The following is a 27,874-nucleotide window of genomic DNA, read 5'->3' as shown; positions in this document are numbered from 1 at the left end:
CTGCCCTTTCCTCATGAAGCTTACATCCTAGTGAGAGCAACTGAGAATAAATAAAGCAAGCAGATAAACCATAACGCATGTTTGAAGGGGATAGCTTTATCAAGAAAAAGAAAGCAGGCAGAAAGGATAGGCAGTGTTCAAGTGAAGTTGTTGTGATTCTAAAGAGAAGAGAAGTAAGATCAAGCTTCACTGAGAAGGTAATTTGGTACAGAATTTAAGAAGATGAGTAGTGAGCCATGGGGATATGTAGGGAAAGGATCCAGACAAGATGCATCAACTGCAAAGGCCCTGTGGTAGAAGTGTGCCTGATCCAAGGAACAAAGCAGGTCAGTGGGGCTGGAGGGGAGTGAATCAAGGATGAAGTGGAATGTATAATGCAGTATGGTAGAAGCAGATTGCCTGGGGCCTTTGAAGGGACTTTGGTTTTGCTCTGAGGGAGATGGAAGGACATTGGAAAGCTGGGAACAGAGGAGTGATGCGATCTACCTTCTATTTTAATAGGATTATTCTGTTACTGCTTTGAGAATAGAGTATAGGGAAACTAGTTAGGAGGCTATCATTATGGCTCGAGTGAGATATGATCAGGGCTTGCACCGGAAAAATAGAGATGAATAAGAGTAAGCAAGAACTCAAGTATAGGCTTTCAAAGTTTCTGACCTGAGTGACTGGAAAGAGTTGCTATTGTTGACTGATCTGGAGAATATTGTGGATGGAGCAAGTGTGTGAGGAAGAATCAGGAATTCATGTTGAATGTGCTAATTTTGACATCCCATTTAGATATCCAAGTGGAGATGTTGAGCAGGTGACTAGATGAATGCAGATGTATGACTGTTACCTACATAGGGGTGATAATTAAATGAATAGGACTGGATGAAATCACCAGGAAGAGGTAGACAAGGTCCAGAAACTAAGTCCTAGGATTGTCTTCTGCATTGTTTTTGAAAATGTCTTGAGTTCTGTGTAACTTATCCAACTCTAGTTTCCTAGGACATTGATTGCGGGAGTTAGGAAAAAGTTAACTCTTAATGACTCACTGGCAATAATGTAATATGAAGGAAAATTTTTTCAAAGTTACTGGGAGACTGTGCACATCCATAAGTCCGTAAAGTACATATGGACTTTTACTTATTACATGCAGAAAGCTCAGTGACTGTGCATTTAACTTGTGTTTTCATAAGTTAAATAAGAATTCGGGCACTTAAAAAACTGGTGTTAAGTGGGTGGGCACCTGAATGGCTCAGTCAGTTAAGCGTCTGACTCTTGATTTTGGCTCAGGTTACGATCTCACGATTCGTGGGATTGAGCCCCATGTGGGGCTCTGCACTCATAGCACAGAGCCTGCTTGGGATTCTCTCTCTCTCCCTCCATGTCTCCCTGCCCCTCCCTCCCCCATGCACCCATGCGTGCACGCACGTACACACACACACACACACACACACACACACACACACACACACACTGTCTCTTTCTCTCCCTCAAAATAAATAAATAAACAAAAAAAAAAAACTGGTGTAAGGGACTACACCAAAGGGGACTACGAACCCTGGCTCAGCTGTTCCCCCTCTTAAAAACCAGCATTTTAGTCTCTCCCAGAAACCAAGCAGAGACTGGTTTCTGCACAATAAAGACATAGTCACTGAAGGAGCCCCAGAGCAGAGGTAGAATGACATTTCCCAGTGGACTTCACTCTGGATCTCAAGCTAAGAACATGGAGTCAAGCATAGTGCTCGGAAGCAGAGGAGTCAAGTAGACTTGGGTTCTTATCCCAACTCCTCCACTTACCAGCTGTTTGGCTAGTAGGAAAGTTGCTACTGTCTCTCTCTATGGCCTTGTCTATGAAATGGAAAGAGTAGAATCTATTTCATGTAAAAATTGAATGAGATAATAATTATAAAGCATTTAGCATAATGATTGCTATTTTTGTTTCTAAAATTTCCCTCAGTAGTCTCAATTCCATTAGAATTCCAAGCTGTTATAATACTATTCCTTTGGAGCCTAGAGTATTGAAATGAAGATGTGTTCAATCAGATTGTAATTTGTAACCTACCAAATGCTCTGGTCCAAGGCTTTGTTCTCCAGGGTTGAGATTTATTGAGTTGCATTTAACTCCAATACCACTAGGGGGCACCTCAACAAATTAATTTTGGAGCCTACTGTAATAACTGGCAGCCATGAGTTAATGAATTTCTAAATGTGACTTATGCTCTGGGAGTAGCCTGCTCAGCGCACTTAGTGCACAACACCTTTGGTCTCAAACATGTATAAATTGATTGTAGCAGAATTCCACATCAGAGTGTGAATTCCTAAAGTACTGGGTCATATACTTAGGTAAGATTCTATTTGTGAAGGACAACTCTGAATTCTGAGGCTTTCTGCCCCAGCTGTGGTCATACATAGCCCTGCTCGGTCAAGCTATTAAATCAATCTACTTATTACAACCAGGTACCAACTCATTTTCATAAGCACTTGTAAAGAGAGCTGACATTAAAAAAAAAAATCTCTATTCTGGCAGTAGTGCTTTGGAATTAATTTGCTCACCTTTTGTGCCAATGGATTTTTGTGCTGGGTAAGCAGCTAACACATGGTTGAGCCAAAATTCAAACCCACGGAGTGTGGCTCCAGAGCCCACACTCCTGCCCACTATGTCATATTGCTTTACTGACAGGTAGCATCAAATTAATGCTAAATACCAGAGGGTGGTGATAAAGAGCAGGAGTGGCCATTGTCAAGCAATTTATAACCTGGATTAAATATGGTAATCATGTGAATAATGCATACTCTATTTAGTTAAAAATATACAAGCAATTCAGACTATTAATACGGATCATGTTTGGGTCTTGTCTGTGTACATAGATCTACATAAGTACATGTATATAGATAGATAGATAGATAGATAGATAGATAGATAGATAGATGCTTAAGTATATATAGTTCTTATTTGGATATAGTTATATTCAATGTATGTTACCTGAGTGTTACTGTGTGCCAAGCACATGATGAAATATTAAAGGCAACATCTTGGTCATGCCTGATCAACAACAGGAAATTGTCTACCATCTCAAAGACTTCTTGGAGAAAATTAAGGTCTTGGGGCACCTAGATGGCTCAGTCGGTTGGGTGTCCGACTTCAGCTTAGGTCATGATCTCACGGTTCGTGGGTTCGAGCCCCACATCCGGCCCTGTGCTGACCGCTCAGAGCCTGGAGCCTGCTTTAGATTCTGTGTCTCCATCTCTCTCTCTCCCCCTCCCCCACTCATGCTCTGTCTCTCTGTCTCTCAAAAATAAATAAACATTTTTAAAAAAAATTTTTTAAAGAAAATTGAGGTCTTAAGTGATTTGGGGACAATGGGACTACTGTATCAACAGTTGACCCTAGAATAATGTGTTTAGCCTAGTACATGGAATAGAGCATATTGAATGAATGAGTGAATGAATAAATGAATGATGGTTACTTCATGAATGGGAAGGACGAAAATTAGAAACAGAGGAGGTAAAAGAAAAATGGGGTCGGTAAGAGGATGTGGGTAAGTAGGATGAAGCAAAGAATTCCCAAATTCCCTCAGAGGGCCGTGTTTAGCAGAGGGCTGGCTAGTGAGGAACTTTTAACTCCACAATTCGGACTTCTTTCCTGGCTTTCAGTCCCAGTCCAAGAAATAGTGTTGTTTCAGTTGGTTTTGGGGGTTTTGTCTGTCTGTCTGTTTATTTATTGTCCTTTTCTTCATAGTTGCCATCCACATGAGTGAAAGACTGCCCCTAAATGATTCTTACTTCCTAATGGAAATGTGTTCATCTTTTAAAGCCAGGTAATCTGCTGTCGCTGAAAATTAATACACTTTTTGCATAGTCGGTTCTAAGTAAGTCTCTTCACTTACAGGTTAATGGGGCGATTAACGCCACACTCTCCCCCTGTTATTTACCTCAGTCACTTCTCAAATATCTTTTCTGCTTTTTTTTTCCTTAGCGTTTTCCATCAGGGTTCTGGTTCTTATATCACGCTAATGCCTTCCTTGGGCTGAGCTGTACAGCATGTTTAGTGCATCGAGCACCCAGCCAACTTTCCAGGGAATCGAGCCATAGACGTACCTCCTAAATGATACTGACAGCTAAGCTAATTTTCTGTATCTTAGAAAATCAAAGTTGTAGTTTATTTTAGACATATCAACAAAGTTTAATTGTCACGGTAAAATCATACTAAAAGTTCAGTTAAAAACGGGTGTTCGGGAAAACTTTAAAGGATTCCTCCATACAGCATATAATGAAAGTGGCATGGTTTGGGGTAACAAATATATCCAAGGACCATATGCAGAAACTTAATTCAATTAATTCTCAGTAATGAAAACTAATAACTGTGTTGTTTGTGCCTGAAGACCTGATAGGAGTTGAAGCAGGGAAAACTTCTGTTGGTTTTTCACTACAATGTTAGCTAAAACCTTTGTCATGTTGCACTTCCTTGAAGTTCAGTTGCTGGTTTGAAAAGCAAGCTTAGTCTTTTTTTAAGCTGTTTTTCCTCTCCTTTAAAGGACCCATAGTTTTCCCCCTCTCCTTTGCTACATTAAAATGGCCCCAAGATGCATGCAATTTTGTGAACTTCAGATTGCAGATTGTACATAATTCCAATAACAGAGCCATGAAGCTCCACTCTTTCATTTGGAATCTGTGAACCACTGAGACTTGTGGAGTATAAATGACGTCAGAATATTGCCCTAAAGGTGTAGTGTCAGGGCCAGAATTCTGCCCTGGGATGTGCGACCCGTCAGGCAGTAGAAGCCCCTCAGTCACAACGCAGAGCTGAGTGCCGCCCTCATTGTTTTAATTACAGGGCTACAGCATGTGGGTAAGAAACTTGGATTTGACAAGAGTAGAAGAAAGAGGATATTGTATGCCTTCAATCAGCTTTGTATTAGGAGATCCTTAAAGGGAAAATTATGTGAAAGAAAGGAGGAAGAAAACAAACTAGCAGGATCCCTATTTCAATGTAATTTGGAGAAAATGACTGATTTGGGTTGGTCATGCTGCCAGAACAGATGACTCAAGGCTTCCAAACAAGAAATGGAAATCAGGAGGATGCCTGAAGCCTGAAAGAAGAACAAATTGTGAAGATATGATTGACTGTAAAGCTTCAAAATCAACTGTACCAAAGATGAGCTTGGATCATTGCCCAGAACAGAACTGAATGGTGATGTTCATTTAAGTTCTGACTGTTGAAACAAAATAAAATGTAGTAATTGTGCTCTGTTAGGTACACAGACGTGTTAATGCTTTCCAATTTCCCCAACTGGGGATCTGGTGTCACTTTCCCTGTCGTTCCTATTTCATGCTTCACCGGTGACTATTATTGCTGCTCTGGACACTTGGTGAATGCCAGGTTTTTGGCAAAGAACTGGGATCCAGGTGAAAGCATCCTTCTCATGCCTCGTGTGAGTGTGCTGCAGGTGGCTTTGAAAATGGCTTTAGAGCTTGGAAATCATTTCCAATTGGCCTGTTCAGGCTTGGGTGATGTGCACCTCGATCCTGGCCTTCAGTGTTCTGGTTGCTGGACGTTGGTTATGAGTCTCAGCAATTTGGACCCCAAAGCACTTTGTCTCTGACAACCAGGAAACGCCTCCGTTTCCATGGGCAGCAGATTCATACATCGATCTTTTCCTCTCTTAGGCAGGAAGACATTTTATTCACGGTCTTCTTATACTCTTTTTTCTCAGTAATCTGTCAGATGGGTTTTTAGGATAGCCTTTCTGAAGGACAACGGGACTTAACTCCCTCTAACGGTCAGTTTTGAAGCAGCTACATACCTCCATTTCTCCTTGGAAGCTACAAAGAAGAAAAGATCCCATGTTGTTTTTCCTAACACCAAAATCCTGCTTGCTAGCCTAGCAACTTCGGAAATTTCCCAGCCTGCCTGTAGGAACAGTCCAAGTGCATGGTACAAATGACTTCCAAACAAACATTTTCTACATGCTAAATTAGAAAAGAAGAAAGAAAGAAAGAAAGAAAGAAAGAAAGAAAGAAAGAAAGAAAGAAAGAAAGAAAAAGGAAGAAAGAAAGAAACAGCAAAACCAACAAGGGGGTGACTCAAGGAAAAAAGGAGGAGCAGACAGAATATGTGATATTTCCACTCCTTTTTGGTTTCTTCACCTGAGTCAAATTTCGAGAGTGTTAAGCACTGTCCTGTCTACCCACTATTTACCATAAAGTCTTCAGATTTCAGGCTGACTGAGCCAGTAACTTTTTTTTCAGCCATCCAAATGGACTAAAGATGTTGTCAGGTACAAGATGTTTAATTAAGGATCTGTCTAGTCTGTTTGGGCATCTAAAGTTTGGACCTTAAACAAGGTAACCTAAAATTAGACTCTACTAATGAGAGACAGCAGAAAGACTTCTTCAAGGGTGTGACTTGCCACAAATGAACCACCAAGAAGGGACACAAACTGGAACTCAAAGGAAATTCCACATCTCCTTGCTTCAAGCAATCAACATCTTTTCATTGATTGGTCTGCGACCTTGGAGCCACCCAATATGCTAAATAGTTTCGCACTTCAAAAATGGGGGTGGGGGAAATGAGGGGTAAAATTATTTTGTGAGGTTTGGCACAAATCTGCATTTCAAATAAGCTATGTATGAGCTGTGTCTTTGAGAGAAGAACACGTGCAATTTAGTTTTGATCTTCGTTTTATAGATGTACATAAGTAATACAAGGCCTGTTTTGATTATACAATGAAAAACAAATGTGATCCAATATTGTAGTACTCTGTGTCTAGTTATGTTTCTGAACAACAACTCTCATTAGTATATGAACCACCATTAATGGCTTTGGAGACCTGGAACCCCATCCTGATATTTGCTTACAAGCTTATTCCATGTGTGGTATGGGGTTCTCTCATAGGTAACCATCCTAATAGGATAGGGTTCTAATGTCTGATGGGCTCCTGAAAGAATTTAAAACCATTTCTCAAAATGGTTCTCACAGGCTCCTTCAAAATGCTTTGCGTAACATTCAACAACCACCTTCACTATGATTATGACTTAAGAAATACCATTTAAGACTTTTTTCAGATATGGGGGTGTCAAAGGCTATTTGCTAGTGGAGACCAAAAGTACATTGTATGTGTTCTTCTCAATGCTTTTGGCTGTAGGTTAACAGAAGATGTAGTTGAAAGCAGTTCAGATAGTCAAGATTTGTTTTTAATTTCACGTGACCAGAAATCTGGAGGTAGATGCCTAGGATTGGTCGATTCAACAGTCCAATAATGTCATTGAGGCCCAGGTCCTTTCCAACTTTGTGCTGACTTCCTCAGTTTGTGGGCAATGATATCTCATTTGACTGCAGTACACAGGCATCTCATGCAGCTAGAACGACAAGGAGAGAAGAGGGACTTGTCTTTCCATGTGCATTTTTTCCTTAGGCTGGAAATCCAAGACTTCCAGCATACATTTCCTCTCTTCCCACCACTGGTCTCATGGGCTAGCATTGGATCATATGTCCATGGATGCGACAGGATTCACTAGCAAGGGAATGGGACCACCATGATTAGCTTGAAGAATTCTGCTTCACCCCTGGACTACAGAAGGGCTTTCTTGCCTGAGTGCGGAGGATGGTGAATACTTGCACCCCAAGGAACAGCAAGGGAATTCTGTTGGGTGAGCAACCACCAGTGCTCCCCACTGACTTTTTGGATAATAACAGTTTTACTTTAATACATAGTGTTAATATTTCAATGTTTTCTCCTATTACTGAAGTATTGTCTTTCTCCCACACTGACAGAATCATCCTGGTATGCCTCTTATCCTGCGGGGGAGAAACATTCGTCCTTGGGCCTACTTTTTTTTTTTTTTTTTTTTCTAAATCTGGTCCAACTAGCAGATGCTTAATCGACAACTCAAAAGCTTTTACAAAAAATGATCTTGTGCATTTCAGCCTAAATCAATCGGTTATGCAGGTAGTGATCCACATTACTTTAAAACAGAACTGAGTGGAAATGGGACTAAAAAACTGATTTTTCCTAAAATAAGACATTTTACAACAGAAATAACTTTTCAAAAATGTTTATAAAAACAAATTTACTTCAAGAAAAACTGCAATAGAGTGTAACCCCCATGGTCAAGGACATGGACTGTGAGGACAACGGAACTTGATTTGAGTCACTGTATGCTATTTGGCAGTGATGTGACAGCAGGCATCCCCTGCAAAATGAAGAAAATAACCAATCACACCTCCTTCAAAGGATTGTTATGAAAGTTGAATGAGGTTTAAATATGCCCATATGCCTACATACATTTATTCTTAATAGAGTGGCTACTACATAGTAAGCTTTAGACGAATTTTGGCTGTTTTTATCAACAAAAGTCCATAAACATACAAGTCAACATTTTCCTACACAGGATAGGTAAAATCAAATTCACAACTTTTAGAAGTAACAACTTTGAGAAACAAAATGTGAGGGCTGCCATACAGTTCATACTGCTTTGTTATGGGAGGTCTTACATTGGTTCTTATGCCTCTTCCAAAGAGTTCTCCAATGGGCCTGGTGTTGGTCAAAACTTAAAGCCAGAATAGTGGCTTTCCTACCTGTTCAGGAAAAAGGACTGCTATTGATGCTGCATATACATTAGAATCTCAGTTTCCCTTCATCTGGGGAGGAGACTGGATGTGTCAGCCTGCTTCTTGAGAAGTAAGCCGGATAAAGCATGTTGCTATTGGTGGCACAAATCTCCTAACTTCCCTAGTTATTGTCTTGGTAAGCCACATGCTCTGTAGAGTGCAGCCAAAACTACATGAACACGGGAAAAAGTTGGCAGAGTGAACAGTACATGTGGGTATAAAGATTAGTTCTTTGGCAGAAAAAAAAAAGAAGTTTATCTCCTTCATAAAACATCACGATTCCTTTTTGTTTCTTAGAATCTGTATATCATACCTTACCTTAGGAAAACTTCCAGTAATTATCTAATCAAGTAAAAAAGTAGCTCATCAGCTTGAGCCCTTGCCTACCACATTCTCCTTTTCGAATTTTGGGTGTGACTCTTCTGATTGGCCCATGTGTCAATCTTCACTGACAAAAAGGCTCTTCATGTGAGAGGGCATGCATGGTATGGAGATGCTGTAGCAGCCACTTTGGCTGTAGGGGTCATGAAACTTACTTTCTGGATCCAGGACTTTGGGTTGTAAATAATAAACCCAACTCAAAATAATTTAGGTAAAAAAAAAAAAAAGGAATTTATTCTAAATGATACTGGGTATCTTAAAGAATGAAAAGCAAAGGGAAATGCCAGTATTCAATAAGGACTGAGATGTAACTAAGCATAAGGAAATGCTTGGGGCACCTGGGTGGCTCAGTCGGTTGAGCGTCCGACTCTTGATTTCAGCTCAGGTCATGATCCCAGGGTCGTGAGATCAAACCCCACATCAGGCTCTGTGCTGACAGTGGAGCCAGCTTGGGATATTCTCTCTCTCTCACTCTCTCTCTCTCTCTCTCTCTCCCTCACCCTTTCTCTCTCTTTCCCCCTCTTCCTCTCCCCCCGCCCCGAAAAAATAAAACCAGTGTTTAAAAAAAAGAAAAAGAGCTGCTGGCGGCAGGGTCATACTCACAGTACCAGATCTTCTGTTCTCCATCCTGCTTCCGTGCTTCCCTAAACAGTAGCTTCCTTCTTTTTTATCACTGCAGATTGACCTCCTCCAAATGACAGAAAACATGAGTACCATCGACATGCTATCTTTATATCTTAGAGTGTCAACCACACAGGGCGAGACTGACCTGTTCAGTTCTAATCCCCAAATCCTGAAGAACTCTGCTAGGTCTAGCTTGGATCAGGGGGCAAAGATGTGGAATACCATTTGGATCCATTGGTGAGATGCCCAATCAATGGCTGCCTACAAGCAGTATCATACTGTACTAATGTGTTGCTTCCAGTGTTTTAAAAAAATTGGGCAAGGCAGTTCTCAGCAGAAGAGGTGCCGGCCTGACTAATCCATAGATGTCCACTATTGCATGGATATACTGTGAAAACAGTGCAAGGAAATAGATCTAAATTCCCATTTGCCAGCAAAAGATGGTCCTTAAGAATTTCCCATTAAAACTGTTCATTCGCTGTTAGAAAGTTTAGGATGGTGGGATGGCTGGAGGCGGTGGGGGTGGTGGAGGATGATTACACATGAAAGGAACTGAGCAGAGACAAGGGAAGGAGGGCACATCAAGGAAGCATCGCCAACTTGAAGCAGAGGGCTCTGGACCTCCCAGCAGTTTTCGGATTAAATCCTTATGGTTCTCCCAGCTGCCTCTCTTCCCTCCTGCCTTACACCTCTTTTTAATATTTTCTCCCATCATTTTTAAAATGAAGACCTTCTGTGTTACTTATAAGATTTCTGTCCTCCTTCAGAGAAGCAGTGCTCTACTTTAGGCAAAAGTTTGAAGTAAGGCAGAGTTTTCTCTTCAGGAAAGCACTTTCCCATATCCTCCTGTTATTTTTCTTAGAACAACAAAATCTGAGGGTTGGAGTGGACCCGTCTTGAGGGTGAGCAAGTTCATCTGTTGCTGTGTATATCCCATCTCTGGCATCCATTACAAGTGGCCATCCAGACTGCTTGACCACATGCCATGAAGGAGAACTCATCATTTTTCAGGAGAGACCATTCTATGTCCAGATAATTCTGACTATTAGGAGTACTTCCTTGTATTAAGCTCCTACTGGGCCAATAATTTGTCTTTTCTTGCTTCCACCTGTTGGTCCTAGTTCTACCACCTGGAAACAAACAGAAAAGTCCAATCTCATTCCTGCATGCTCACCTTTCAAGAGATCATCACGTTCATTATGTTTCTCCCTATGATTGTTCTTCTCCAGGCTGAGCAAGTGTTCTTCCTATAACTGTTCTCTGTTCTATGGGTTTTCAAGTACCTCTGTTATTAACAGGAACACTCAGTTATGGAAGCATTACTTACTTAAAAGTTCTTAATTTTTCCCCCAAACGAGGTATAATCTTCCAGATATGGAAAACTCAGCACAGAAAGAACAGAACTAATGTCTTTCATTAGAAATATAGAACTTCTGCTCAAGAAAATCACATTTACCTTCTGGGAAGACCAAAGCTATGCTTAGTCACTCTCATGCTGAAAATCATGTGATAATTAATTTCTAATGAAATTTAAATGATAAAGAATGGTTAAATTTTAGAAGTGAATTTCAGGCGTCAGTAGTTGAAATTGGAATGGAAAGGAGGTAGGAGTATGAATTTCCATGGTTCTTCAAATCACGTGTCTGCTTTATTTCCTATTCATAAATCTAACACTATCCATTAAGTCAAAAACAGAGGTTAGACAGGGCACCTGGGCAACTCAGTCAGTTGAGCATCTGACTCTTAATTTTGGCTCAGGTCATGATATGGTTTGTGGGTTTGAGCCCAGCTTTGGGCTCTGTGCTGGAGGCGTGGAACCTGCTTAGGATTCTCTCTCACACTCTCTCTCTGCCCCTCTCCTACTCATGCTCTCTCTCTCTTTCTCTCTAAAACAAATAAATAAACATTTTTTTAAAAAACAGAGGGTAGAGTAAGCCCATATCAGGGGATCATTTGATTCCTTTCTTCCTCTTTATGAAATCCATATGCTTAACAAACATTTGTGTCCTGGTTACATATACACATCACTCTGGGGGTAAGCACACTAATGCACACTCAGCCCTCAAGGAGCTATCAATTAGAAGCTGTAAAACAAGCCCTTTGCTTTCCTAATTGAAGTATGCTCTGTAAGCCAGTGAATCAAGGAAGAGCAAGAGTTCACCACATTAGTTTGGGTGGCAAAGTGGATTAGGCTAAATAATTTCTTAACTTTCTTATTCCAGAAGCACAGCTAGAAGCAGAACCCAATGTAAGAATGTTGGAGTGAGGGATGCCTGGGTGGTTCAGTTGGTTAAGTGTCAGACTCTTGTTTTTCCCTTCAGGTCATGATCTCACGGTTTTGGGTATTTGAGCCCCAAGTGGGGCTCTACACTGGCAGCACAGAGCCTGCTTGGGATTCTCTCTCTCTCCCTCTCTCTCTGCCCCTCCCCCACTTGCGCTGTCTCTGTGTCTCTCGAAGAAACTTAAAAAAAAAAAAAAAAAGAGGGTCTCCTGGGTGGTTCAGTAGGTTAAGCGTCCAACTGTGGCTCAGGTCATGATCTTGCAGTTTGTGAGTTCGAGCCCCGCGTCGGGCTCTGTGCTGACAGCTCGGAGCCTGGAGCCTGCTTTGGATTCTGTGTCTCGCTTTCTCTCTGCCCCTCCCCTGCTCACACTCTGTCTCTCTCTGTCTCAAAAATAAATAAAACATTTTAAAAAAATGAAAAAAAAGAGAGAGAGAGAAAGTTGCAGTGAAGCTTGAAGGGTCAGAGAAGCTCCAGATCCATGTTAAATGGACATCCTAAAATGCACACACTTGAGTCCTGCCCTTTTCTATACTCATATATGGGTTCATCAAGAAGACTGATTATCAGGGCACCTGGGCAGCTCAGTCAGTTAAGCCTCCAACTTCACCTCAGGTCATGATTTTGTGGGTTCAAGTCCCACCTCTGGCTCTGCCCTGACAGCCTGGAACCTGGAGCCTGCTTCAGATTCTGTGTCTCCCTCTCTCTCTGCCCCTCCGCTGCTCATTCTCTCTGTCTCTCTCTCTCTCTCTCTCTCTCTCTCTCTCTCTCTCTCAAAAATGAGTAAACATTAAAAGATATTTTTTAAAAAGGAAATAAAACTGATTATCTCAGAAAAGAATGAGTAATATTCTATTTATGTATTTCAGGTTTAAAGTGAGTAAATGGCAGGGGTACCTGGCTGGCTCAGTCGGTAGGGCACCTGATTCTTGATCCTAGGGTCATGAGTTCAAGCCCCATGTTGGGCAGGAAGCCTACTTAAAAAGAAAACAGAAAACAGAAAAAAAAAAGAAATGAGTGTATGGCATATATAATTTTTTCCAGGCAGACAAAATTGAAAATTTTGGATCTTAAAATCTAATATGAAATAAGTGGTGACATTTTATGAACCTTATATGAAGCATATGGCACTCGTTCTTGGTTTTGTTTTTTTGTTTGTTTCTAAAAACATTTGAATATATGACAAGTCCCTCAACATTGGCAACAACAGTGTCATCTCGGGTACTGTTAAGACTGCATGTCAGCAAGCAAGTTTGACATTTCTTCTGTCAGCAACATATGTCCCTGACCTTCTATCTCCATCAAGGGAGTTCAAACATGATGACTAACTCAAGACAAGGCTGGGAGCCCAGATTCCATGGCCACAGAGCTTGTTAGTTCCTTTGTGTTAGTAAAGCTAAAATTAAGGATTTGTGTCCCTTGGTAGCTCAGGAATTTCTGGTCTAGTGGGCCCAGGTCTCAGGTATAACTCTAACCTCATTTGGTAAAAAGGGAGAAAATGCACAACTGTTGACAGCTACCTACCATACAACTGAGGGAAAAAATCCAAGATTGCTTACAGTGAGTAAGGTCAAGTGCTGTAAGGTACAACTCATTGTTGTGTTTAGCAATGTACCTAGGGATTCCAGTCTCAGTATCATTTATTCTTCTGAATTTCATAGTGCTAAAAAACTTAGAATTCATAATCTCTGCACTTTAGAATTAAAACGAGAGAGGACTTCATGGTTGGTGTCCTACATTGAATAATTGGGAATACTTTAAGATTAGTTGTTTTGTCCATAAACAAAGGCAGAATTAGCTGTTGCCTGGTTCCTTTACATAAAATCTTTTATTTCTCCAATAGGCTGTTCGGTTTTTACAAAGGAATTCTGCCACCCATCTTGGCCGAAACACCAAAAAGAGCAGTGAAGGTAGGCTCTGTATACCTTTCCACCAAGGGAAAATAGACTGCAGTAACACCCCCAGCCCTGAAACATCCCACAACAAACTCTGGGTCATTAATGTGAACTGAACAGAAGATGGTAAAAATTTTAATGTGGAAATTATAACATAACTTTTATTATAATTAGGCGTGGTCACTCTCTCAAATATTGGTTTGTGGATTTTTTTTTTTTCAGGTAAAGGCACTCCCTTCTGATGAGGAAATTATACAAAAATTACAGTGGTGAATGAAATTCATGTAATTGAACCACAGCGGCCACAAAATAGCTTGGACATTTTTCCAAAGCAATTCATAAATTTTCCTTGGGAACAATAATTATTAGAGAGAGATGGAGAGGAGGGAAGAGTGGTAGAAAAACCTTTTTCCCTAAACCAGTTCCATTTTATGAACAGAGCAAACTAATAGAGTATATTTCTTTGTATATGATTCTCGTATAACACATTTATTTGGCATGCTAACTTCATTTCCTCCCCGCCTCCCAACCCCAGTCTCCTCTGTTAAAATTCTCTATTCTGGTTTTTACAAAATTATTACTTCCACCTCGCCGATTTCCATTCTTTAACCACATAACTATGGAGGTTTATGTACTACTTACTGGTTCAGTGTCTGGATGGGAACATGGAGATCTGGCAGGACCCCCAGGGTAGAAAGAACTAAATCTGATCAGTCTTGGATATATGTTCTCTCGGATAGAATTCCTGATCACAGTGACTCTGGCTGGCAGTGCCCCCTCTCCCAGACCAGTGACATCACCAAATACGGCTTTGTCTTTCCATAAGAAGGATAACATACACTTAGACCGAAAGACTTCCTTTCCAACTAATGACATAAAGCTTTTTTCACATACATTATTCAATATGTATTCCCAATATTCCTGAAAGGTAACAAGGGACAGTTTATATACTTTTACTCAGTAACTTAAGAGGGCAAGTTAACATTTAGGAGAAAATAACAGATATGCAGACACCAAACTTTTACATTATGTCAAAATAGTCATTTAATAGGGTTTAATTCGAGTCTAGAATTTAGAAAACAAAGCTTTAAAACATACTTCTCTCTAAATGTATCCCCTTTGTTGCCGTACTTTTTGTGATCTTATATTATTACTTCAACACAAATTTCATTATAAGGATCTGAATCACAGTAAAGAATCTGGAAGAAGTTCACCAAAGTACACAAGAGGGCTGACTTGAATTATGAAATGGCTTCACTTGATAAAAGATTGCCCAAGTAAACAAACAGAGTGGAGTTCCTTTCAAAAGGAAAGTCACTTTGTCTCCATGGAATAATATATTCATTTGTTCAGTGTTTTACAGTATAAATGAAGTAAATTATACTTAAATTTTTTCCTGGAATATTTTTCCTTAAGATTGTATATTGGAGACAAATTTAATTTAAATTTGAAGAGGATTAAAGTTTATCAGTGTTGAACAGTCTTTTATGTAAGAAAAAAAAAAAGTTGAGCTTTACAAAACTGAGTTAGTCTCTACTTAAAAAAAAAAAAAAAAAAAAAAAGCAACGCTCCTTGCCAGAACAATGGTTAACAGATGAACTTTTGGGCAACTGGATATGGTATATGTGTCCCAGACATCTTGTTTCAAGTCAATTTTACCTTAAAATTATTGAGACATATGGTGAGTGCATTGGCTTTTTAAGTATAACTTGGAGTTAAGTGTATCTTTGCCAGATGGATAGCACTAGTTTTTCAATACGATTCATGAAAACATTTGTTTTATAGATATTTATCTTAGAACTTGTGAGAAAAGTGATCATCTGATTGTAATGATTTCATACATCATAAACTGCTTCATTGTATATCATCAAAGTTCACTTCAGAAAAAATATTCAGAGACCATATATATATGTATGTATATAAATACACCCACACACGCATGCACACATACATATGTATATGTACATATGGTCTGTGAATATATATATGTATGTGTGTATTCCTTGGTACTGAAACTTCAATTACAATCATTATTATAATCAGAAATAATGTTAAGTTTTCTGTACTTTATTCTTTGAAATGAGATTCATCATTAAAATAAGAAGACTCATCGATGCTAAATAAATCAAACTTCCCCCTTTCACAAATTAAAACAGAATTAGTATTGCAGTTAGCAGAAGGAAATAAAGACCTCGGAAAGATACCACCTGGTCCCTCGGACATGGGAAGCACCACATTCCAGGTTCCAGGGTCTGGCCTTGAGATTCACAAGTCTAGAAACACCATTTTTCCATGAACAGACTCTCAAGGATTGCCTAATACTAACAAGACTCATGAAAGAATATAAATTGTGAAGGCTGTTCACCACGATCCCTACACCTGCCATGGTGTCTACACATACTGGAAACTCAGTCAATGTTAGATGCACAAATGAAACATATAGAGAGAGAAACAAAAAGTGTATTGATTTATAACAGGAGACATTCCTGTCCTATTCCCCAAAATTCCCATGTCTACTATTCAGTCTCTGGAATACCAAGACTTCCATTTCCAGCCAAGATAGAGTAACAGAGACCAGATTTTACTCTCCTGCCTGAAACAGCAACAATAAAAATGAACAAAATATATGAAACCACAATTTTCAAGACACTGGACATCAGACAAGGAAGGACAGAGACACAGGAAACAAACGAGATGAGCTCTATGGTTTGCCCCAACTTACCTCCTTGAGAGGTTTGCCAGACCTAGGTCATGCAGGGGAGATGTAAGGAGAGCCCAGTGTACTCCCTGGGATGAGATGCAGCTGACGGGCTGGAGAGGGCAAAGCAGCTAGAGTTCACAGGACAGAGTACCAGAAAAAGAGAGAGCTCCTATGATCTGCAGAGGGACCCTGTAGATACTCAGGTGAGAACCGATGAGTACATGCATGTAAGAAAACTAGCAAGGCTTGGGAAAGATGTGTACAGAGCATTAGGGGGAACAGTGCTTGGCAAGCACATAGGGCTGGGAATGGTACCTGTTTCCACCATCCAAACTGAAGGGCCTCCAAATGCACAGGGCATTAAGAGGAGTACTCAGAAGGGGTTTGCCTCAATAGCGGGGAATAATCAGCCCTAGTCTGAGCACTGCTTAGGTAGTTAAAAGAAAGATCCAAGTGGATCAGACTGTTTGCATGTAATTGAACTGCATCCCTGAACAGAATACCTGGGAGGTCAGGTTAGTCATCAGACTGCTTAGTGAGCATGAGATAAAGCAAAGGGAAAAGTGCTGGAGGGCTGTGTCACCCAGGCAAATGGTACCAACCTCCCCTGCCAAACCACAACCTGACACTTCTCCGTAGACTGTATGGCTTGTGCCCCTCTCCCTAGGTGAGACTATCAACTCCTAGATTCCAGTACATAGGTTATATATGACATAATTCATTTGGATTCCAGATTTTATATTCAGAATTCCCAAAAACTTGATTGGATATGAATGTTTTCAAAACTCTTTATTCACACCTCAGTATGACTTTGGGGAGGTAACTTTATTACATGTTGACCCCCCTAATTGTATCCTTAGAGAGTAACCTCATATCTCACATGATAGGGTACTTTTATCACATCTATGCATTGATCAGTGTTGTGAATGAGAAATTACCGAGAAGTATCATGAAAGCCATAAAGCAGTAGTGTTGTATAGAGAGGAATTAAAATAATAGCTAATCTCCTAGTTCCTAAGAATACAGTTCTGGCATAATATCTTTGAACATGGGAGACATGGGAGACATTCAGTAAATATTTGTTGAATGAATGAATGTTTTTTTTAGTAAATATCGGTTTCAGACAGTAGTAATGATATTTACATAATTTTACTATTACTGAAACTTTGTTTTAAAAGATTTTAGCTTTTCCTTCCTTAAGATCCTGTATTATTTATTTGAAGCACTATCTGCTTATTAGAATATATGATAATATATTGTTCATTACTTTTGAATTCAGTACATTAACAATTCATCACTATGATCTATGGGGCTTCTTTATTCTCTGGAACCAGAATCATTTCATCCTAGCATTCACTGAAAGTTTCCAGAAAAGTCTGATGAGCACCAATAAGCTAATTAATAGTAGTTTGGTTTTTAAAAACAATTTTAGAGATGGGGAAATGAAGAGCCTAAAATTGCCCCAAAACATAGACTTGGGATTCCCTGTGAGAATTGCTACAGTGACAGGCCAAGTCCATGTCCCCAGGCTTCTCCCTTGAGATCCCAATATGGTCCTTAATCCTTCGTAATTACAGAAAATTGGAAAGAAAGAGAAAGAAAGAAAGAAAGAAAGAAAGAAAGAAAGAAAGAAAGAAAGAAAGAGAAAGAGGAAGGAAGAAAGGAAGGAAGGAAGGAAGGAAGGAAGGAAGGAAGGAAGGAAGGAAGACAAAAATCAAAACCGCCTCCTCACAGCGGAAGGGAACCAGGTAGTGAGGCCTCTTGTGAGGTCCATCCATCCCAGAACTTCCTTGAACCCAATGTTCAGTGTTTTCAAATGTGGGCCATGACACATGAGTCCTAAAATCAACTTAGTGGGTTACTAGATTTAATGGGTCATGACCAGAATTTTTTTCATGAAACAGAATAGAAACATAGTGCATTACACATAGTGAAGGGGTAAACATTGTTTTATAGCAATATTTTGTTTCAGTTAATATAAGTGTATACTGCATTCGTGCGTGCATGTGCGTGTGCGTGTGTGTGTGTGTGTGCATGTATGTGTGTTAGTGTTACATAAATACTTTTTACCTAGATTGTGGTCAGAAAAGTTTGAAATCTTCTGCATTGAGGGACTGTGAGCTTCTAGGGTCAGGGAAGGCAAGACCTCAACAGTAAGAAAACTCAAGGGCAGAGAATCCCAAACTGTCAACAATCACGGCTCAGCGATGAGTGAGCACGTATTGTGGTTGAGAGTATACACAGGCTTTGCAGTTATGGAGGGGAGTGTCAGTCCTTCCACTCACTAGCTGCAGGACATGTATCTACAAAATGAGAATCATAGTTTTACTATACCCTGTTGCCTGATGGGTTTGTATGGGTTCGATGCAGTAGCACATGCAAAGGCCTTAGCATGTTTTCTGGACCACAGCTGGCTATCATAGGTGATACAAATAACTAAGGATACTAAGGATCTGTGGCTTCTTTATTAGTCAAAGTAAAGAAAGAGAATAAAATCTAGGATATTCTGAAAGTCCTCTTCATGTCAGGCATGTCATAAAACCTTACTTAAATTCTGTTATTTTTTTTTAATTTTATATATTTATTTTGAAAGAGAGAGAGAGAGAGAGAGAGAGAGAGAGAGAGAGAGAGAGAGAGAACAAGTGGGGGAGGGGCAAACAGCAGGAGAGACAGAATCCCAAGCAGGCTCTGAACTCACAAACCGCGAGATCATGACCTGAGTCAAGATCAAGAGTCAGATGCTTAACCAACTGCACCACCCAGGCGCCGCTTAAATTCTATTATTTAAGGAATACTCTAGAAGGTAAGTTTTGTGTTCTCCAAGGCTAGAAAGGTCAGGTGACTTGCCCATGCTTTCACAGCTCAGTAGCATAGGCAGGTTTCAGTCCCAGGACTGCTCCCCTCAAACCCCAGCAAGGTGACTGTCAAAGAATAGTGATGATAATGACCATTAAAAAACGAAGGAAAAAACTTATCTTTAAAGCCTAAGACAATAACTTTTCCTTCCAAAAGTCTACATCCATAGTTGAGCTATAGAAGCATGACACAAAAGTCATTCCTGAGTCTTTAAAAGGATCAAAATCTATCCAGTGATAAAATGATTTTAGGTCTACCCAACGACTCATGGAGCCATGTCTACATGGAACTACCTCCTTCTAACAACAGAGTATTATTTAACCCCCAATTCCACTTTTTTTCCTTCCCCCATTTTATTGGATTATAAAGTATAGAGTAGAAGACACTTGAGACCATGCCATTTCTGGGGTCTTAAAAATCAGACCCTAGCAGGACCGAAGATTGTGCCCTATCAGTGATATAGGCAGCTACCTAAAAGAGCACCCAGGAGCAAAACATCATGATCAAGCAGAGTCGTTGCCCAAAATGCAGAGTATAGAAAGAGAGGAGAGAAATGTATTGGGGAACATTGTATGAAGTCTGATTAGATTTGCCTCCATAGAAATTTATTTGCAGAGAAAATTCTATTACATGTTACCTAATGAAGGAATATACAAAATCTTCATCATCATCAAATTTTAAAGGAAGGAATAAACAGCGCTCTTTCTTTATTCACGTTGAAGACAGTCTTGCTTTAAGTCAGGATGGACAAGCTGACCTCGTTAGGTCTTTCTCTGTTTTACCATGCTGTCTTCGTTATCAGTGAGTGTTTAAACATTCCATGAAACAAGAGAGATACACAGTAATATAAATTCAAGTTAAAGATGAGAAGTGGATGTCTTTTACAAGTGGGCTAGAAAATTGGGCATTCACTGGGAAAGCAGTTCAGAGAGAAAACATAGGAGACCAGAGATTTCAGGTCTCTATGCCTATAATTTTGAATCACTGCCATAAAAAAGAAGTCTATTGATGTCTGGGGAAACTGAAAATGGTCATGGTAAATGGAAGCTGTATGCTTCATTTACTGCTATAAAGGATTCCATCAGCTCTTCTGTAGGTTATTATAGTTGCATTTGAAAATGCCAATGGTAAAGTAAGATTCAATAGTAACTACCCGAGACCAGATTAAAAACTATGTTCGATGGTTTATCATTTTCTAAAATGCTGGTTAATATAATGATTGACTAAAGAAATTTGAGTCAATTAAAGGGTTTGTTGCAGGAAATTGTTATAAATCTCTGGGTTTGGTTTTATTTCACAGTTTTTCACCTTCGAGCAGTACAAGAAATTGCTAGGATATGTGTCACTGTCACCAGCATTGGTAAGTGAGAGTATTTATTATACTTAAGTGTGTGAGTTATTTCATAAAGGAAAATCTGGAAACAAAAACCCTTTTGATTCCCCAAGCCCAGCTACTAAAATATGAATTCGAGTTATTCAATGTTCAGCTACTTGTTGAAAGCCATCTTCCTAATAACTCACAATTTGGCTATTTTATAGTTCCCGGTGATGAATTTATGACAACAATGATATGTGTGGAAGGACTCATATGAGATATGGCCAAGAATATAAAATAAAGAGTACATTTGTCAAAGATTCTGTTAAAGCCAAAACATGCATATGTTTACCTACATACTGAACGTATCTATTTGTGCAAAAGTCAGTATGCCTAAAACATTTCCTAACAGGTCACTTTTCCAGCTTTTGCTCAAGCTGTAGTAAATAAATATAGGACTTCAAGTCACCCTGTAGTCAGATGCAGAAGGGCCTTTTGTAGTTGAGAACAGTGATGTTACAATGACACATCTCAGTTGGGGTGCCTGGGTGGCTCAGTCGATTAAGCCTCCGACTCTGTTTCAACTCAGGTCATGATCTCATGGTTCGTGGGATCAAGCCCCAAGTTGGGCTGTGCTGACAGCATGGAGCCTGCTTGGGATTCTTTCTCTGCCCAACCCACCCCCACTCTCTCTTTCTCTCTCAAAATAAATAAATAAACTTAAAAAAACAGTGACACATCTCAGCTATCACAAGAAAATCATTTGGTGATTTGAACATTTCTCCATGCCACTCCTCTCCTTCTTGGTGACTTTGCTGCTTTTCACAAGACAGATTATATTGACCAAATGGGTTTTACAAGTATGTGTGCAACAAGAGCCCAAGAGAGAGAAAATGCACTATTTTTTTCTCCCACCAAATCTGGAAAACAAAGCAAAACAACATATGCATTGGTCCTCTAACTGACAGTGTACCTTCCAGCCCCTGGAAAAGTCCCCCAGTTTATCTTCTCAAATGTACCTCAAAACTCAACCAGAGAGGCAGTGTTCTGAGCTTCAACTTTTCAGTTACTTAACTTGTAAAGGTTCACTTCAGAATATTTACTCTGCCAAATAAACTGTCCAAGAAGAAGTATCTGTTATTTTTAAAACCATACATGCCTCTTTTCTAGGAAGGATCCTGTTAGGAGACTTCTTGTCCAGCCTCCTGCCTAGACAAGTTGGCTGTGAAGTAACCTTGAATGGAGGAAGTGGCAGAATGAGTCCTAATATTAGCTAAGATTTTTTTTAATGCCTTGCTGTCGTCTCTTAATGTCACTCTTTGAAAACATCTTGGTAAAGAGAGGATTAAAAACTTCCTAGCAAAAGACAATAAAATGTGGTCTCCAGAGGGCCAGCTGGCTGTTCCAGTGTCGAGCATTGGTACCATGTGAGGGACGGCAGTTCTCTCCACTCTTGAGAATTAAAACAGAAAAGCATTTGGCCACTCGAGCTACTATAACTGAATGCATGCAAACTGTAGGCAGTTTTTCTCTTTTCTTGAACTCATTTATTCCAGCTTCTTTTTGATACAGCTAGACACTTAAACAGCCCTTAAATGTCCCCTGGTTCTCTCACATGAAAAGCCTAGGGGGCTGGGAACCCAACTATTACCACTGGTCTCTGGAATAATCTAAGTAACATGATCTGCTGATAGCTGATCAATTCTTTTGACAAGGGACTGCTGAACACTAGTCCTGACAGCAAATGTAGCTGAGTTTTATAGAAGAGCAAAAAAGTGAATTACTTGCAAGGTTGCATATAGTAAGTAATAAAAACCTGAACATCTGGATTTTAGCTTTCCTAGTCAGAAGAGTTTGGGACTAGTATTTGTGTGTGTGTGTGTGTGTGTGTGTGTGTGTGTGTCACACACACACACACACACACGTTTTGGCTTCCATGATGAAAATCTGAGATAAATGAATAAAATATTTGGTCTGTTACTCTATACAAATATGTTTAAAACCGTAATGAAGGGGCATGAAAGGAAAACATTAATTATTCCCTCTCTCCTTGAATCTGTATGCTATCCCATTCTTCCTCTTCATTTTTATGTGCAACAGGAACAATGGCTTTTGTATAGCACTTTACAAAGGGCTTCACACATTGTTTTGATCCTCGTAATTCCCTTATGAGTTAGGGAGATTAGATAGCATTGTCCCCATTTTACAGATGAGAAAACCATGGCTTATGAAAGGTTCAGTGATTTAGACACAGAGCTGCCGCTAGCACATGTTACCTTTGTGTGAGTTGTGAAAAGGCGCCCTTTCTCCTGACTGACACCTCTCCAGAGGTCCAGCTTGGCAAGTGGGATGCAGGCTGGATTTCAGATGCGCACACACACACACACACACACACACACACACACACACCTTTTTCTGTGCACAAACTACTGTACATGGCAGCTGTGGTCATACATCCAATCAGTGGCACGACCAGGACCTAAACTCAGACCTCCTGGCTCTGGATGCTCCCTTGTTCTATCTTGCCTTTTCTTCCAAGGTTACGAAATATTCCTGTCTCTTTTCTCTTTTGGTCTCCTATTTGAAGAAATTAGAAACCCCTGGTAAGAGTTATGTGTTCTTTGCTCTTCATTGGCTTTTTTCTTCTTTTGGTTGTATATACTATCACCTCTTCTGGAATTAGAGCTTCAGCGCTAAAGGATTTTTTTTTCAGCATCTGTTTTGGAGATTTGAGGCTTTATTTCATTTTGTTTTTCTGGAGTGTGTGTGTGTGTGTGTGTGTGTGTGTGTGTGTGTGTGTGTGTGTGTGTGTGTTAATTGTTCTGGTTAACTTTTAAAAAATTTTTTTAAACATTTTATTTTTGAGAGAGACAAAACATGAGCCAGGGAGGGGCAGACAGAGAGGGAGACACAGAATCCAAAGCAGGCTCCAGGCTCTGAGCTGTCAGCACAGAGCCAGTTGCAGGCCTCGAACTCAGAGCCGTGAGATCATGACCTGAGCTGAAGTCGGATGTTCAATGGACTGAGCCACCCAGGTGCCCCTGTTCTGGTTATTTTCGATACAGATTTTCTGCAAAACCCTTAAGCATTTTACTTTGAGGAAAATTCTAGAAAGTTGTTCTTTTTTAATTTCTTGCAGAAATTCTTAATTGAGAGCAAGTAAGAACCTGACATCATCCTTTGATGTTCTAGATTTTAGCTGAGCCTTCAGAACAACCTAGCCATTTCTGATCTCAACTTTTATTCCTCAGCTTCTATGGCTAGAAGAATAGGGCGGTTGTCTGTTTTTTTTTAATAGGGAAAGGATGAATAAAAATTTTTTGTTAATTATCTAGAATAGTGACTCTAACAACAGGGCTATACATTTAAATGTTTTCAGCTGCAGTGTTTGGTCACCTGAAACTCAGCTTTTTATAAACATTTTATTTTTGATTCTGCTCCTTGAATTTTTTTAGACGCTCAATAAGGATTTAAGTTAGCTGTTTTAAAAATGAAGCTCTCCTTTTACAGGCCAAACTCTCTTTTAATTGTTACATGTGCAGATGTTTTAGTATCCACCTTAAATCACTAAAACAACCTTTCTTTTCATTAAGGAAAAAGTCGTTGTTGATGGGGCTTTGACATTTTATTTTGAATTGTTAGGATGTGGTTTGTGGCTTCTGTAATTTCTTCTTCATGAATTGTCAGCATCTAATCAAGAACTAAACCTGTTTAGTAATGGTATATGGTGCATTTATGTAAGTTTCTTCATTCTCAACATAACATTCAGCTGCAGAGTGTAACGAGTAGGATGTTTAACCTAGTACACATAACTTGTTTTAAAATATTGATTGATTTCATTTTTTATAGACATTTGCCATTGCTGGATTAGGATCTGGACTAACAGAAGCTATCGTGGTTAACCCTTTTGAGGTAGTAAAGGTTGGCTTGCAAGCGAATCGGAACAAATTTACAGAGGTAATCACTTAATGTTTTCCTATTGGTGAGGGAACATAAAAAATTGTTTTATATATAGTGGGTGTATATGTATATGTATATAATTATGAGCCCAGCTCTTACTCACTTGTTAAAGCTGTAGCAAATTATTGTTAAGGAAGTAACGTAAGAAAAAGTCAAATTTCTTCCACAAGGAAAGTGTTAACAAAAATATACTAAAGTCTGATGGGCAAACACATGTTTACCTGTTTTTATTTTAGATTTGTAATGTAATCTATAGTGACTTATTTGGAAATGTTTTCCCTACTTTTGGCAAAACTTCTATTTCATATTATACTGGAAAAGATTGAAGCAAACATCACTGAAGTGAGAATATTGTGCCTTTTAAAAAAATTATGAAGTCATTTTTTAAAATTACCTCACTCCTTTCTCCACTCCACCCACCTCCTTCCCCCAAAGATTCTGATAATCTGTCAAGCTTGTCTTTTGGTTTAATTGGAATGAGCAAGTTACTAAACCTGTATAGACGTCACCCTTTGGACAATGATGGGTCCTGACATTTAATCACTGGTACATGATGCTCCATGAAGACAGCTTCCCTTGGTGTATGCTGCCTTCACTTCCTCCCAGTTGCCTAATAATTCCCTTAAAACCCCCAAGTCCAACTGTTCTTGTTTTATTCTTTTGGGTGCCAAGCACAAGGTAGGGAGAAAAGGAGATTGGCATTCCAGGTCCTTCCTCAGCATTTTAATTTAATTCCACAACTGGGTAGCATGTGGTGTAAATTGCCTTGGAGTATCTGCTGACCTGAAGTTCTCTGTAGAATAGTTCCCCTGCCTACTACTTAAGCAGCTGCTAATGGGTGGAGACCCCCCTCACTCCCACCCTGCTTCCTGCCTGCTGATACTGCCTGAGAGCTCCCTGGCAACTTCTTAAGCAGGGGTGTGGGAAAGGAGAAGGGGGCCCAGCTCACCTGTAGCTGCCAAGACCCAAGGGGGACAGGGTTGGGCTGCTTCAGCAGATGCTCTCCACTCAGATGAAGTCAATCCTAATTAAGGGTGATTTTTTTTTTTAAGTTTCAAAAAGTTGCCTTAATTAAAGTGATATATAGAGCACTTTGGAAAAGATTGACAATTGCTGTATTGCCCTGGTCTTTGTTTCTGTTTTGTTTTCTATTTCCTTGAATGAAGGAAAAAGGTGGTAAGGAATAGGAAGAAAAGAGAAGAAACGCTTTTCCAATGCCCTATCGAAATGGAGCAGCCCCCATGAAATCTGTTCAAGGAAATTTTGATTTGTTAGACAAGCAGAACTACCAACTAGAAGAAAATTTTGGAGCTCCTCCCCTGGATGGCCTCATTTTAGTCATTGGGAAGTTTGTCAGGGCAGCAAGAGGGGGGCAAAGGAAAACAGGTATTCAACTACCGTCCTTTATCAAGGTAGCACGTAACCAGAGGGACGCAAATGGGACAGAGCACCAAGGAGCATGGGAATGAAAATAATGAGTTATCACAGCACCTCTGCTCATGCCTAATGTTCTTTTCTCTCCTCTGCCCTCAAGGAGGTTCTACACTGAGGCCAAGTAATAATTGCTAATGTGTTGCATGTGCTAAGGCCTTGCTAAAACATGGTAAACACCCTTCCAGCCTAACACAAGAATGCTGCATGTGAACGTGTTCCCAGTTCACTTAGAACAGTGTGGTGTGTATAAATTGTTTATGTGTATGCAGGCAGGCATTTTTTAAGTGGGGGAGAACAGACACCTGTTTGGGGTCATTTCCTTGCAGAGTCTTCTGAACTAGATTCACTTTTAGATATTTGCTTAGACCAAACAAAAATTTTGGGTACCTTATAGCCTCCAACAAGTCAGAGGTGGTCACATATGTCAGCATTTATTTCCAGCAACTATCAGTAGCTGAACTGAGGTGGTGCTTTATAGAAAATAATGATCAAATGGAAAAGTAGTTAGTAGTACGTAGTCACCCAACATAAAGTAATGGAACTACGCTTTCTGGAAAAAAAATCTGAGAGGAATAGATGACAAGAATAACAAATTTGGATCTAGTTATTTAAAAATAACTACTGGTCATTTTTGGCAAATGTAGCTATTTCCTATGTCTTTTGTCTGGGACCCACTAACTCTAAAGCCTTCCTCCATTGACTAGCACTTTCTTTTATCCAAAAAGGAGATACCCTTTGTTACTCTGTGCCTGGGTTGACTTAATCCAGTTATCAGGTGTTCCCACTTCAGCATTTGTATGGTCAAGAATAATTATTGCTTTCTTCACTCTGAGGCTTTTTTGGTTGTCAAGAAGTATGTGTGTTGGAGGTGGTGGGTAGGGTGGGGAAGAGAAAGGAAGGGAAAAAGGAATTAATTTAATGCTCAATGCATTTCAAGATTATACTCTTTTAAGAAAAACATTTTTAGTCCAAGTGTGAAAGTAATGCATACAAAAACTATATATTTCTATATGTAAGTATGTAAACATACTAAACGTGATCTAGACTTCAGAGCAGTTCTGGCCAATAGAAATATAATTTAAGCCACATTTTCTAGTACCTATATTTAAAAAGATCAAAAGAAACATGACATTAATTTAATACTACACTTTATTTATTTTGATTTATTTAACTCAGTGCATCTAAAATACTGTCATTTCAACACGTGATCAGTGTAAAAATTATATGAGGTTATTTTACACTCTTTTTCATATTTGGTCTTTAAATTTCATGTGTATTTTATGCTTACAAGTACATTTCAATTTGAACTAGGGCATTTCTTTTTTTTATTTTTTTTTTTTAATTTTTTTTTTTCAACGTTTATTTATTTTTGGGACAGAGAGAGACAGAGCATGAACGGGGGAGGGGCAGAGAGAGAGGGAGACACAGAATCGGAAACAGACTCCAGGCTCTGAGCCATCAGCCCAGAGCCTGATGCGGGGCTCGAACTCACAGACCACGAGATCGTGACCTGGCTGAAGTCGGACGCTTAACCGACTGCGCCACCCAGGCACCCCTGAACTAGGGCATTTCAAGTGTTCAATAGCCACATATGGGTAGTGATTTCTTTATAGGACAGTGCAGTCCATCATGCAAAAGAATTCATACAAACTTATAAATTATGATTACCTCTAGAAAGGAGGTCTAGAATAGGGGAGTGGAAGGTGAGCGTTTAAGGGAAGGGCTTTGTGTGGAATGTTTAACATGAGAATGTATTCAGCATTACCTGTGACCATTTAGTTTAAAAAGTAACACTTTCATTGTAGAAAATTTAGAAAATACAGAACAGTATAA

General features: G+C 39.6%; 1 protein-coding gene across 3 annotated transcripts in view; it reads left to right on the top strand.

Annotated features, from left to right (window-relative positions):
- SLC25A21 (solute carrier family 25 member 21) overlaps positions 1 to 27,874 on the top strand; it is a 486,164-nt gene that overhangs the window by 412,739 nt on the left and 45,551 nt on the right. For all 3 annotated transcript variants that reach the window (XM_040476980.1, XM_040476978.1, XM_040476979.1), the window contains 3 exons: positions 13,724 to 13,790; positions 20,633 to 20,692; positions 24,497 to 24,604. In XM_040476980.1, coding sequence (XP_040332914.1) covers positions 13,724 to 13,790; positions 20,633 to 20,692; positions 24,497 to 24,604 — 235 coding nt within the window. The remainder of the gene's footprint in view (positions 1 to 13,723; positions 13,791 to 20,632; positions 20,693 to 24,496; positions 24,605 to 27,874) is intronic.

The sequence above is a fragment of the Herpailurus yagouaroundi genome, unplaced genomic scaffold (assembly GCF_014898765.1).
Source record: "Herpailurus yagouaroundi ecotype Mexico unplaced genomic scaffold, PumYag 141, whole genome shotgun sequence".
Taxonomy (NCBI): domain Eukaryota; kingdom Metazoa; phylum Chordata; class Mammalia; order Carnivora; family Felidae; genus Herpailurus; species Herpailurus yagouaroundi.
The sequence above is the reverse complement of the archived record's forward strand: the minus strand, read 5'-3'. Positions and strand labels throughout refer to the sequence as shown.